Raw genomic sequence first — 14,528 nt, 5'->3', positions numbered from 1 at the left:
TACATGGGACGGATCAGCAGATCGCTTTACACAAATCGATGTATCGAAGGATGAATAAAACCCAGAGGGGAGCTGCTTTGCTGCTGCGAGGGCAAATTCCTGTGAGGGTTTTAGGACAAGCTGGTGGCTGTCTGTCTGTATCTCTTTCACTCTCGGCCCACGCTGCATCGCTCTGAGCTGCATCGCTGGCAAGACATGGAGTGGATCCCAGCCAGAAGCCATCAAAGCCACTGCATAAAAGGATCAGGATCTTCCTCTCCCCATCTACCACGGTGACTGAGCGGCCCGGTAGATGGCAATCCCTGAATCCACCCCCTCCGACACAGCCCAACGCCCATGTGCTCGGGCCTCCGTGCCAAGCCTCAGCGCCAGGCCTCATCACTGGCCCAGCTGGCATGGCCCCGATCAGCTGGATTTGCTATAATCATCTTAGGTCATCTCATTCAGACAGAGCGAATGCATGTCAGCTCTTCAACCAAGGCCAATGAGCCCCACCAGGATGGCCCAACTGGCCTCCTTCTGGCTACATTTCCACTGAATGACCTGTTAATAAACTCATTCTAATGTTATTGTTGGACAAGGTGGAATACTTCACACAATGAAGATGTCTCCGCCACCTTTTTAAGAGCCATGAAATCATGTTTCAGTAAAGAAAAACAAAAGAAGAGACGTCCTGTCTTGCTGGCCAGTCACCTAGTCCTGCTAGCTGCGTACAAGCCTGCCTAGTCTGTCTCTCTGTCAAGCTGGGATGTCTGGGACCTTGATGTGTGTGTGTTTGTGTTTGTGTTTGTGTGTACACCAAAAGGCGTGGTAGGGAGGGATGGGCAGAGAGTTACAGAGGTTAATGGTAAATCAGCCAAACCAAAGTCACACACTCACCCATCACACACGACTCCCCCTCCCTCCCTCCCTCCCTCCCTCCCATCCATTTGTCCATCCTCCATCTAGTCATCCAGCACCCCCCCACCCCTCCCCGTGCCCTCCCCTCCACTGCGGTCGTGTCCCGGCTGCTCATCCCTCAGTCCCAGCCGTTGTCCTTGATCATGTGGGCCAGCTCGATGATGAACTTGCCCTCTTTATACTTCTGACTGCTCTCAAAGGCATGTTCCTGGAGGGTGTGGCAGAGGACAGGAGAGGAGAGAGAGGCAGCTTTTAATTCACATGACAGATGGAAAGAGAATATTATGATCTGTGACAGTAGAGAGAGAGTAGGACAGTAAGAAAAGGACAGAAAATAAAAATCAAAACTCCTCATGACACTCCTTTTCTTTTCTATGAAAATCCTTGCCTCAATCCTGGCCTGTCTCTGCTGCTGGCTCTCTGGAAGCTGGTTATATAACAGTCAGTCACCAAACACTGCAGAGGACCCTGCAGAACCAAAACTCTGACCAGGCTGGACGGTCGTACCCTAAACTGGCAGAAATGTGTCTCTCACCACTAATAAACTGCAAAAACCAGGCCACAGATTTGAGCCTCACAAGAGCAAACACAGATGTGGAGTCTGCTCCATTTATGCAGGCTGTAGCACGCTAACATTTCTACTGTAAGTTGTGTAATACAAAATTCCCCTGGAAAATATGAATGGGATGCCTGAGCTACACAGAAACTTACTATCTCCACTCAGTCTTGTTCTATTAATTACGTAAACTTACAACATAATAATTCATTTGCAGCCTGTATCTAATGAACTTCATATGCATACTGTGTGTCGACAGCAAAATGTCATCTGAAAAGCATGACGGCAACAGTCATTAGCTTAGCTCGCTGACATACTGTAAAACAAGTGAGAAAGAGTTAGATAAAAAACTGTAATAATTTCAAAGTTTTTGTGGCCAAGGCAAACCAAAGGGCACGCCAGAATCTCAAGGCACACCTTTATTCAAATCAGTGCGAAACAGCGTCTAAACAAGTTTAATCACTCTGTAAATGTTTATTTGTATCTACTAATGCAAAATTATGTTTTTTTGTGCCCAAGGCACAACAAACGTCAAGCCAAGATCTCAAGGCACACCTGCAAATCTGTGTAAAATAGCGTCTATAAAACCTGTTATGTAATCATGTACGGAGTATATGTTTACTTTTATCTACTGTTGATGCCAAATACAATTTGGAAAACAACTGCGTAACTCATGAAATATTTATTGACAAAAACGATTCAAGAATTCATCTGAAACTTGGTTGGTGTAAAAGCAGCAACACATGCATTTAAACCAGACAGGTAACAAATTTAAAAGTGAGGTGAACTTCTCTCCCCCTCTTTGTTATCCTCCTTCAAACTGGCTGTCAATCAGGGCCTTTAATGTGTCACACTCTAATAATTCCTACCACCCCTCAGTTTCTGAGTGCAACACCACTGTCGTAAACACAAATCCCAGGTCTGTAAACAATTTGTCAGACGTAATGTAGGTGCTAACTACAAACAAAACTCATTACATCATAACAATGTTATGTGTTGAAAACTTGTATGTTGAAGTAAACATGTATGTCACGCTGTGATCCTACCCTCTCACTGGAGTTACATAGTGCAGAAACAAGTGATGGGGGCGGAGTGGCTGAGACAGAGGGACCATTACCCTATTATAAGACACTGAACCATCAACATGATTTGAAGCTGTTATTTTATGGTAAAAAGTTAAATAATGCTGACAAAGTACTGATATAGTGAATTAAAAAATGATCATGTTTACTATCTTAGTTTATCGTGTTCGCATGCTAACATTTGCTTATTAGAACTAAACACAAAGTTGGCTACACACAGCAGAGGCTATGTATTTAGCCAAAAAACAAAGTAGGACATTAACCATGAGAGAAACATGTTGACTTCTTGAAATTTGATCTTTTTGCCTTTTGGCTTAATACTGAGCCCTGGCTAAGTGCGTAGACTAGCCTCCTTTATAGTTAGTGTTTAGTGCTAATGAGCAAATGCTAGCATGAGAAATGCTAACCTAATAAAGTGAATGTAATAAACATTATACCTGCTTAGTGTCAGTAGCTTACATTAGACAGTGTTAGGCGTGTATGTTTTTAATTAACAGATGTCTCTCATGGTGGTCACATGATCACATTCAGCTGCTGCGGCTGCTGCTTGCTAATCCAACCTCAGTTTGTTCCAGTTCCCATATAATATCTCCAAATTTGGATATGTCTGGCCCCAGTAACTGACAGCAGCAAACCCAAACTTAAAAAGTCATTTTGACACAGCGCTTGTTAAAAAACTGTTTCCACTTCCCAGCTGAGAAAAATGACACAAAAGCGCTTCTGTTTCCTGTCCCAGTCTATTAACAACCTTGTCTTCACTGTGAGCCTCTCTTAAAAACACTGTCACAGAGTAGGCTGATACAACTTCTTTCGCTGCAGAGCGTCTGTACCTTGTTTTGTCTTTGGCTATTTTGGTTCAAAGCTGCAGAGGCACGTTATCAGATTTCTCGGTTTAGAAGTGCAGTAGGTCAGACCTCTCAATAGATCTTTGACGTCCGCAGAAAACCAATACCGCTGCAAATGATATTAATGACAGCCCTCCATTAAGTCCTATCTGGTGTTTGTATGCTTGTGACCTCTCCGCCTTGTCAGGGCTCCTGACAGGAATAGAAACTACCCAGAAAAGTATCTACTTCTGAAGCTGGTTCACCAGGTGTTCACCAGGCGTCATAAGGAAAACAGTTATTTTTAGGCTGGAAGGTTAAAGAATCAGGTTTAAGGTTAGACACGTGGAGGTGAATGTTAACGGATAGAGGTTAGGCAAAGAGCGCTGGTCAATGGAGCTTTCTCACAAGTCAAACAACAAGGATACTGTGTGTGTTAACCCCTAAAGGATACAGTCACGTGCCCCCCAAGCGTTAACTCTCACCTTCATGCTGACAGGGTTCAGCAGTGACAGCTGCACATGCTCAACTCTGATTAATTATATGAAGACACCTAAAATGGGTGGATCCTGTTTATTTCCCCCTGACGAGGAACCTAAAATACCGCCTGTACCAAACAGATCCTGCACGTGTATTTTGACATCCTATACCTCAGCTTTACAGAGACTTCGACTGTATATATATATATGCTGTATAAATACATATATATATATATAGCTCTGATGTTAGCCTTTACAGTTACAATCACCTAAATTATCTATCATAATTGCAAAGTTTTAGAGCTTTCAAATAACTGTTTCATATTTTAGTTATCTTAAAGGAGACATATTGTGCTCGTTTTGAGGTTGATGATTTTATTTTGGTTTACTACTAGAATAGGTTTACATGCTTTAATGCTCAAAAAACACATCAGTTTTCTCAAGCTGTCCAGTGCAGCAGCTCTGTATTCCCCCTCTGTCTGAAACACTCTGTTTTAGCTCCTGTCTCTGTCAGGACACACTGAAGGAAAGGAACAAAATTGAAAAGCATAATAGATGTCCTTTAAAATATCCATCAAATTATCTTCTCTTTTCTTCGTTTTTGTTATTGACTTGCTGTTATTGTAAATGAGGGTCGCCCTTCGATGTTCTCAAGTATTAACAAAGTTTAAACTAGAGTGGCACTCAGTAGAGTGCATACCTCTGCCAAGGCCTAATAGTCCCCTTTTGTACTCACTCAGATACGCCTGCTTTTATTCAAGGAAAATGTCGAATCAAATTATTAACAGAATGTGAAGCTTTGACATTATGATGTTTACGTATTGTGTTGCAGAGATATGTACTAAAGTCTGGCCCGTCCCAGGCCAAAGCTCCTGTGCTAGGGGTGTAAACACTAACACTCCCCTGGTCCCCGAGCACCCAGTCTGAACCACTAGCTGCATGGCTAACTGAGCTAAATAGCTAATGGCGGCTGTAAAGGAATTTCCAAATGTTAAGTCTCTTAGGTTCACAGTCATCGTTTTTCTTTATACTCTGCTCGCTCAGGAGGTTGAGTCGCCCTGAGAGCACGCTCTGGATCACAGGTTCCTCTGCACAGTGGAAGATTGTTTTGGGGCAGCTGTAGAGATAAGGTACTATCCCCCAGACAACCAAAGACACACTCTGTTCCTCCAGCATCTTAACCTTCACTATATCTCATACGAGAGACGCACTGGCTCTATGTGATAGACCAAACTCCATATTCTCCTGTCAAATGCAGCAAGACTTAGGTGAGCACGGGTTAAATAGTCACAGACCGGTAAGTATCACTGAGAACTTGCAGTTTTGCATTGTGTTTCTACATGTAGTGTTGAGCTTGTTATCCTCCATCGAGCTTCATTAAATACTTTAACATAAGGCATCACGTCTCCTGAATCTCCTTACTCAGCTGGATTGATAAGATGACAGAAAATTCATCAACAGCAGCTACAGTTAGCGGCAGTAAGCGATTACTCTGGTGATATGCTGTTTTGAGGATGAATTTGACAAGTGGCCGATTCTTACATATTGCACCTTTAAAGAAAGTGAGAAAAAAAAATTCTGCATCTGTCCCTTTATCCAGATCAACACCAAAGTATGAATCATGGAAATCCATTCAGTATTTTTTGTGTAATCCCGCAGACAAACCAACCAACACAGACAACGGTAATAAACAGAAGAAATGAAATCAGCCACATGAAGAGTAGCATCAGTCGGCATCTACTGTTAAAACCTTAAGAATAGACTGTGTGTATGTAAGTCTTCAAATCTGCTGATCCAGATGATTTTCACTTCAAAAAACACTACAAACTCATCACAAGTCACACAAGACAAACAAAGACTCCTTCTTGTCTCCGTCTGTTCGGAAAAATCTATCTCATAACTCATGCAGCCCACAGCCGTACCGCTGCACTGACCCTGAGAGAAGAGGAGGTCCAAATATAATTAGGGTGCAAATAAAATTAGGGTGCGCGCTATAATAACAAGCTCCCAGTTTATCATCATCTAACCTTGGATGCAGTTATTGGTGCTGTGCATCAAATCAGCCAAGGACACTTACGTATTTCCAGCCCAGGGTGGTCTTGCAGTTCTCACAGTAGATATCTGCTACAGCATGCAGGCCTGTGAGCAGAACTCTCTCCTCTGCTGGGCCGCACCCGACGTTCACCCTGAGGTGGGGGAGAGCAGAGAGACTTTTAACAAAAGTTAAAAAAATTAGTATTGTGCAAGTGGCCCGAGTGGCTCAGTTTCATGTACTGTATGATGTGCTCAGAGTGAGTCACCGCCTCACACCCACTCACACAGCACATACTGATGGGGCACCAGGCCACGGTGCATAGATTCCTAATTTTCACACTCAATTCAGCCGATAATGACAGCGCTCTGAGGCACAGGCTGCCTCCGTCTACACACCAGGGCTTCAAAAACAACTACTGTGTGCTACAATCTGAATTATTAACCTGAGCATGTTAGATCGCTTGTCTCCTGTCTAAAACTGGCACGCAGGAGTGTTTTTCCTCACACGTAACGTCAGCTGCGTTTGCAAACGAGTGGGTTGAAGTGATTCACAGGAGTACTCACACTGAGTTGAACAGGTAGGCTCTGCCTTGGCTGCCCTGGAACGACTGCGGAGACAAGATGAGACAAAGATGAAACAGCTGGAACAAGAATCTAACCTTTAAAGCAGCGTCACAACTCTATTAAATTATACAGGAATGCTGCTATATTGCCATAACGCTGCAGTCAAATAAGATCTCTGGTTTGGCTTTCGCATAAAAAACGGCTACATGTTGACTTGAGAAGAAGCTCTTGTTTTAAAACCTGTGGAGAAATGTCTAGTATATGCTTAAAAATGGTGCACAGTCTCCCAGTAATGGCCCTAATGCATAAGTATTTTTATGACAAGCAACGCAGTCATTTTCTCGCAAGCTGCAACACAAAAGCTGCCACTGAACAGACACATTAAACAGATTTATACAGCGCGGCTGTGTTACAACCAACAGAAGGCCTTTGTACGCAGGTGAGGAGCGTTGTCATAATCGCACGTGGAAAAAGTGATAGTGCATTCATAATCCAATTCACTAACCAGCTTATAACATAATCCATACACAGGAAATAGTGTGGCAGTGGCTGACAAAGACATACAGGTGTTTCCAGCCTGCTGTTTATTTTTATAATTCCCCATCCGCTCTCCCTCTTTTTTATCTTAAACTCTTGTCCTTTTGATGGCTGTTAATGCTTCTAATTATATTCTGTAACTTAACTGTGCTGTTAATTAAAAGAGGCAAAAACTATTCAGAGCGCCACTGGTGCCGCTGCTGACCTTCGAGATGAGCTCGTCGTGGTTGGCCAGGTGAGCTCGGCAGTGGATGCAGCTGTAGGTTCGGTGGCAGCTCGGCAGGTACGCCTGAAAAGTCTTGGAGCGCGTCATTCTGACCATGGGCGGTGTTGGCGGGCGGTGCAAGAAGGGACTGCCAGCCCAGGTCGGCTCACAAGGGAAGCACCGCAACACACAGGTGAGGGCCGTGGTGGGCGGTGGGTTGGGAGGCGAACACCTGAGCGCAGGGAGGACAGAAGAGGAGATAATGGTTACATGGTTGTGTAACAGCTGCCTCCTTAGACTGAGCCACAGGTGTATAATTGCTGATGGGATTACAGTCTGCTCCTCAACCTGCTTGCGTCTGTGAGACTCTTAAAACCTCAAAGAGCCACGAGGTGATGAGATGTTATGCATTATTAATGAGGCTGAGTCACAACATTTCACATTTCAGTTTCAAGCTGAAAACAGTGAAGAAATTGTACTTTAGGAGGTGAGAAAAAAAACAAAAAAAAAACATTGGCAGCTATTTTGATAATTACTTTAAAGGTCCAGTGTGTAGGGCAAAAAAGGAAAATGCCCTCTTTAGCGCCAGTTTGCTTTGTCCAGTCTGGGCTTCTGTAGAAACATGGCAGTGCAACATGGCCGACTCAAGTAGAAGAAGACCAGTTCCCTCTGTAGATATAAAAGGTTCATTCTAAATTAAGCTGCATTAAATCCTACACAATGGACCTTTAAGTATTTTTTAGCTATGTAAGCAGCCTAGCTCTGCAGATAACAATATTGATCTGTCGGTCAGTCCTCCACTTTAGTTCAGACTAAAATATCTCAGCAACTATTCACGACGCTCAAAGGATGAATCCTGCTGACTTGGTAATCCGTCGACTTTCGCTCTAGTGCCACCATCAACCATCACCATCTATATTTGCCCAATGTAGGTATTTTGTTTATGAAATGTTATAAAAATGTGTTCTTGTAATAGCTCTTTCTTCTGAGGCTGTTCTGTAAATAGTTATGAATAAATAACTTCTCGAACAACTTCCTGTTAGCTCACTTCTGGTTTAAGCCCTGCCCATTCCAAGGACTGACAGGGATGCATATCATTTAGTTGTTCGAACAGATACAGACACAGTTACAGACAGTGGTGTACTCAGCTGGCCCTTGTCTATGCCAATTACCAAATATTTGCATGATAACATCGCAAGCTAAGGTGACGAACATGGACGACATTATACCTGCTAAATATCAGCACGTTAGCATTGAGCTCAATGTACGTACAACCAAACAGGGCTGCTAGCATAGCTTTAGATTCTAAGTCTTGTTAGTCTAAGTCCTGGTTCCAGTTTTTCAAATATGAGGATTTTCAGCTTTCCTCTGTTTCATATCATTGTAAATGAATCCCTTTTAGATTTAAATTGATGGCCACTTTTCAATCAATTGAGAAAATACAGGGCAGATAATTGAAAATGGAAATAATCATTCATTGCGGGCTGTCACCATTAAATGTGTGGTCAGACCATCCTGCGCTGTGTTTAAGTCTATGAGGCTGCGGAGATAATCTGCTTAGCCTAGCACAACTGTGAGGATCGTGCTCTGCTTGCTCCATGATATCCAAATAGACCGGGCCCTTAAAATACTTTTGCTGGTGTGCCCTGGTGACTGAGAAGATTAGTGAGATGGCCTGGGAAGCCATCCCAAAGGCTCGGGGCCAGGAGGACAGGGGTGTGTTTTGACTAACTGTACAGGGGAAACTAAATGGCTCGCGGCCTCTGCTCCTCTGCTCTCTACCTTGTGGTGCAGTCATAATCTCTGTGTTTTTATTGCTTCATGCAACTTTAATTGTGATTTCAGCACCGTAGGTCTGGTGCTAAACACAACTTCTCACAAAATGTAATGTAGTTTTATTCCCCCCAGTGCTACTACCTCACTACATCAGGATGTTTCATTGTCTACCTGCCCCTTTTCATTTAAAACATGACCTTTCTAACTAGATAAAATCAATATTTTCTTCATCTTTACAGGACTATGACTCTATAAGATTCTGTAATAACTTCACTAACTTGTTTTTATGAGTCGTTTCATCACCTTCACATAATGCTGTCCCATTCTGTCTCCTCTCCTTCCTGCCTGTCCTTACTGAACCATCTGGAAAAACTAATAAAATACTGAATGGGAGCAGGAGGCCTCTGTGAGTCCAGGACAAACAAGAGAGAGCAGAGAGACAGAGAGAGGCCTCTTTACTTTACTGCGATTGTTTTTAGCGTCGGACGGAGGCTGATAAAGTTCTCCAGGGCTGATGGGATGGACCGCGGGATATAAATAAATAAGGCAGTGAGACGTGCCCTTGTTTTCTCTCTTCTCTGACTCGGTGCCAGCGGCGTGGGATTGGGGCACAAAGACACGCTCAGTACAGTTGTCGGAGTTGACCCCTGACACGCGCACGCGCACACACACACACACACACACACACACACACACACACACACTCTCACACATTGACCTAAAGTGTGTTTTATCCTCTCGGTCATTTCAGGACTGAGAACAAGGAAGAAGTTTATGTAGCATCCAGACCTTTGAGATTTTTTGAGTCCAGCCAAACAGAACTGACACATTGATAATCTTTTTTTTTTTAATTACAGATGTTTGCCACTTTATTCTTTTATATTAGTCTATTAAAGGAGACCTATTATGCTTTTTTGTTTCTTTCCCTTTTTCTTTAGTGTTATATATGTTCTTGTGCATGTTACAGATGTTGAAAATTTTTGAAAAAGTCCACAACTAAAGAGGCTCCTCTCTCCCACAGAAAACACCGCTCCTGAACACCTCGTCAGTAGTCCCGCCTTTAATTTTCGTGACTTTGTGACATCACACTCTGTCGCCATGTCATGCATTTGCATACCTTGCGGCTAGTTTGACTCGTAAGAATCGATTTAGCACAGCTGCTCTGTTGTTGTTAGCAGTGCTAGCTCAGGCGTGTGTGAGCTGACCAATCAGAGCAGACTCGGTATTCAGGAGGCGGGCCTTGAAGAGACAGGAGCTCAAATTATGATGAATATGATGAAATATGAATAAATAAATTAAACATAGATGAGTTTTAGAGAGAACAAGCATTACTTAAACATTTTATAGACCAATTAATTAAGCAATTAATCAAGAAAATCTCTTGAATTTGAACAAAGCTGCCTGATTAAAGCTCAGTAATTAGTCTTGTAGGTAATCTGGGAATGTAAGCTCCAAACTTAAGCTTCAAATTTAATTACATTAAAGTAAGCTTCTTCTTCTAAGCTTCATTTGCTAGAAGGCACATTCAGGATAAAACTCTAATATTCAATGTGATGTCCGGACGAGGAGCTGTCTATCAGGCGAGACTCAAACTCTCAGCTCTGTGAGAGGCTGTTATACTATCAGCACGTTGATATAAAGTGCATCATGGCACTAATGTGACCTTAGCGGACAGACCGTCAACATCAGCGCTGGATTATAGTGTTGCACGTGTTGCATATCATCTCACGGGGTCATACATAATCCATGTGGAGTCCTCTCTGCGTATTATCTCTGAAGAATCACTTCATCACAACAGCGGCTTTGGATGAAAACTGATACCTCTCTTACTCTTGTGATTAAAAACATCGTATTATAGTCATTGTTTTGATTATCAATCATGTGATGTTGTCTTTTATTATGTGGTTATGAAAATGTGCTTATTTGTTAGCATTATACACTAAATATCTTTGGGGTTTTGACTGTTTGTTGGACAAAACAAGATGTTTTAAGACTCCGAGAATTGTGACAAGCAGTCAGTCTGTTAGTTGCAGCCGGATGCAGTGGAATTAATTTAACAGACATAAAATTGACTCATTTGGCCATATTTCTTTGAAGGCCCACATATAATCAGAAGCTTATTTTGGTTTATTTCACGCACATTTTCTTGTGACTGACTCACAACGTTCAAAAAAAGGGAAATAGGTAACTGTAAAGACAAGAACCACATTATACACGTGAAAATGACCTGTTGAAGGCTGGATTATGAAGCTGTTTGACATTTACAACAATTAGTTTCCAAGAACTGGACACTCGTCTTGGTGGGTGAACATCATTTTGCAGGGCAACATTGTTTGTGGGAACGAGGACGCTGACAAACTGTAAAAGGCTGACGTAAAGAGTCAATCCTGAAAAAAAAAGGCCTGTTCTTTGACAGAATAACAAACTGCGTAAATGATCAGATGACTTGAGGAGCTGTTATCACAACCAACACGTCAAGATGAAGACTGTCTTTGGTGTTTGTCCCTCTTTTATCAGTAATATCTTCCAGCCTGCCTGCCTGCATGTTTCTTCTCTCTGTCTGTCTCTAGGCCTCTCGGCCTGTTTGTGTATTTATTTTGTCTGCTGTCACTCTGCCCATTCATCAGTTCTGCCGAGGGTCGTTTAAGGTCATCGAGCTGTCCATTCTGGTCATTTCTGGGTGTCGTCACAAAAGGCTACGTGCCACGAGTCTCCACCGCCAAAAGGGCCCTTGTATCCCAACAAAAAAACCTTTGTTATGTAACGCACTGATGCTGCCGCTGCTGATGCTGCTCCTGACAATGATCGAGAGCGGGAGGAAGACGAAGGAGGGGTGGAGGATGGGAGTCAGACAGGGACAGGGAGTTGGTGAAATGAGCAGAGGAAGAAAGATGGAAGAAGAAGAAGAAGTGTGTGTGTCACTTCAGCGCTGGATGAGCTGTGTGTGCCATGCTGCCCACGAGCTGCACCGACAGGATTTCTGTACTTCATGTACTTTCATTCTGTTCTCCATTCAGTCTTTACACTGAGGCCAGCAGCATACAGCAGCATGACATCACTGACTAGAAGAGGAAAAAACTCCTCTCTCCTCCCCCCCATCATATCAAATCTCACTGAGCGATGCTCCTGCATCCCAGGTGTGTGTGTCTGGTTACTGTTGCCATGCCTGATCTGTACTCACTTCTAATTTTCCTCTGCCTGCCTCTCCGTTGTCCTCAGCAGCTTGTTTTCAGGTGCTGTATTTCCTGACAGAGTTTAGTAAAAACACCTGGAGGAAAAACTCTTTAAATGCTCATCATCTTGCTTGTTTATTGTGGCTATAACTCATAGATTCCTTTTTGACAGTCACATCTACTTTCGATCACATTTCAGTGTGTGGCTTGACAGCGACCGTGTCATATAAAGTGTTAAAAAAAACAAAGTGGGTGACGCGTCAAAGAGACTCAGACCTGTGAAACTGAAGGCACAACACATGGTACACAACTTTTGTTTATGTATACAAGTCCTGCCTGTGAAGGATCACCTTTCAAGGCCTGAGCACCATCTTCGATCCCTGTGTATCGACCCTTTCGCATGATCAATAACCGCCTGCATGCACGCTCTGCTATGGAAATGGATCTCGAAGAGTGCAAAGGTTGTGACTTGATAAAAATGTCTGTTCTTAAACTGTCTACATGGACTCACGTGGACTTCTTTTAGTGGATGTTTTTTTGGGGGAAATGCAGCATTTCCACCTGCTGGCCTACCTGTCACTGACTATTATGGGATGTTAGGGTGACAACACGTCAATAAATAAACAAAAACATGCGGGTTGGAGGTTTACAGTAGGTGTGTGTGATTACTGGGATGAATCAGGTCACAGGCAGTGGCGCACTTCATCTGGGGCAGAACTTCAGCCACCACACGGAGCACAGATGGCGGGGATGCCTCAGCTCAGCAATGCTGAAAACACACACTCACGCGCGCGCACACACGCATACGCGCCACCCACTCTGGAAAGCTTTAACATCTGCAGTGACTTTGACGGATCGATCACAATCAGGTGACTGTCGTCAGAGTTTATGATCACACCAGCGCAGAACACGATATCCCGCATTGATCGCTGCTGACGCGCACCATCACGATGGCCATGCGCGCGCACGGGGATGATGGCGCATACGTGCGGGACTGCCACCACAAACAGCATGTGTCCTCATAATAAGAGCTGGATACTGTGGCTCCACTGCGGAGTAGAGCTCAGCATCACATCCATGAAGGAAGCATCAGTCCAGGCGTGAAGAAGACTTCATGTCATACACGTGACATATAAAACAGAAACTTGTCTTATTATTGTTTTATTACAGCATGCGTGCCTCTGGTCTGGTATTAAAAGTTGCCTCGGTTGAAAAGTACTGGACGGGCTGTATACATGACTGCATCGACGCAGGAATAAGCTTCACAGAGCAATACAATAACAGTGCGTAACAACAAATGCACCACAGTGGAAAATAACGCAGAGGAACTCGTTTTTACCTTTGAAGGGAAGAAAAAACGGATCTCCACGTAGCCTAGAAAATGTCGCACCTCCTCGCTTTTCCTCGTGGCAGCGCCAGTCCTAAAACCCCTTTCGCATTCCTTCCCAGGCAAATTTCCTCTCCTCTCTGGACCTGGCAAGTCCTGCAGAGACGCAATGTTTTGACGCGCAATGATGCCCAGCAGAGTTTAGAAGAGGCAGAGGGAGAGAGTGATGAAACGGCCAGCCGGAGCGAGAGGATTCCCTCCTGCGCACTTCCGTGTACGCAGAGAAACCGTAACACAGTTAAGACAGGGTCTTTTACTAAACAGGACTCGGTGGGTTTCATGTCCAGTGTCTGATTTATTTATGTTTCGTTTAGATGTTTGGCGTCGTGATTAAAACGTCTTTCACTTGCACTTTTATAACACGTAAATGTAGTAGGTCAAACAGCCTGTCGCGCATGCTCAGTGTGAGTTTAGCGACGGATGTTTACAACGTGACCATTTGTTGCATTAGCTTGTATTAAATGATTAAACGCTGTAAGAATTAGATTGTCAGCCTGTTGTTTTTATTATGTAGACTTAGTTTGTGCGGTGTAGGCATTTTTACAAACCGCAGCGTAGAAGCTAGCTAAACCATCGTAACACGACTTTTTCCATATAAATCTATGGTGGTTGGGTTATCTTTCTAACTTTAATAATCGTGGCGAGACCAGCTTCTTTTCACGAGATAACCTCGTGGCAACAAGTCCACACGACAGGTCTCACGCCATAATCTAGTGTTTTATATCCATGTCGGTAACGTACACTCTGGACGACGTGAACTATCTTGAAATCCAAGTTGATGATCTTTGGCAATAAAAAAAAATAACACTAGCTGTTGACGTGATGGATGACTGACAGCCGTATCAGCCAATCAGCTAAGTGACAAGGCATAGCAACACTGAGCCTATTGGTCGAGGGTGGAAGTGTGTAACCAATAAGCTCACTGGAATTTTACTTTATTTTTTTAATGAATTCTCTACAATGTGGACGCTTTTATGAAAGAAAATCAAACAGGGGAAGGACAGAAACACT

General features: G+C 43.4%; 1 protein-coding gene across 1 annotated transcript; it reads right to left on the bottom strand.

Moving 5' to 3' along the window:
• Positions 1-1,001: 1,001 nt before the first annotated feature.
• Positions 1,002-13,547, bottom strand: ypel2b (yippee-like 2b). The gene is made up of 5 exons (XM_073481658.1): positions 13,470-13,547; positions 7,182-7,413; positions 6,440-6,483; positions 5,919-6,027; positions 1,002-1,108 (listed from the first exon to the last, which is right to left on the bottom strand). Exons 2-5 carry the CDS (start codon positions 7,296-7,298, stop codon positions 1,019-1,021), a joined length of 360 nt encoding a protein of 119 aa, XP_073337759.1. The 5' UTR covers positions 7,299-7,413; positions 13,470-13,547; the 3' UTR covers positions 1,002-1,018.
• Positions 13,548-14,528: the final 981 nt, after the last annotated feature.

This window comes from Pagrus major, chromosome 2 (genome assembly GCF_040436345.1).
Source record: "Pagrus major chromosome 2, Pma_NU_1.0".
Lineage (NCBI taxonomy): Eukaryota > Metazoa > Chordata > Actinopteri > Spariformes > Sparidae > Pagrus > Pagrus major.
This window is presented reverse-complemented; position numbering and strand designations above follow the sequence as displayed.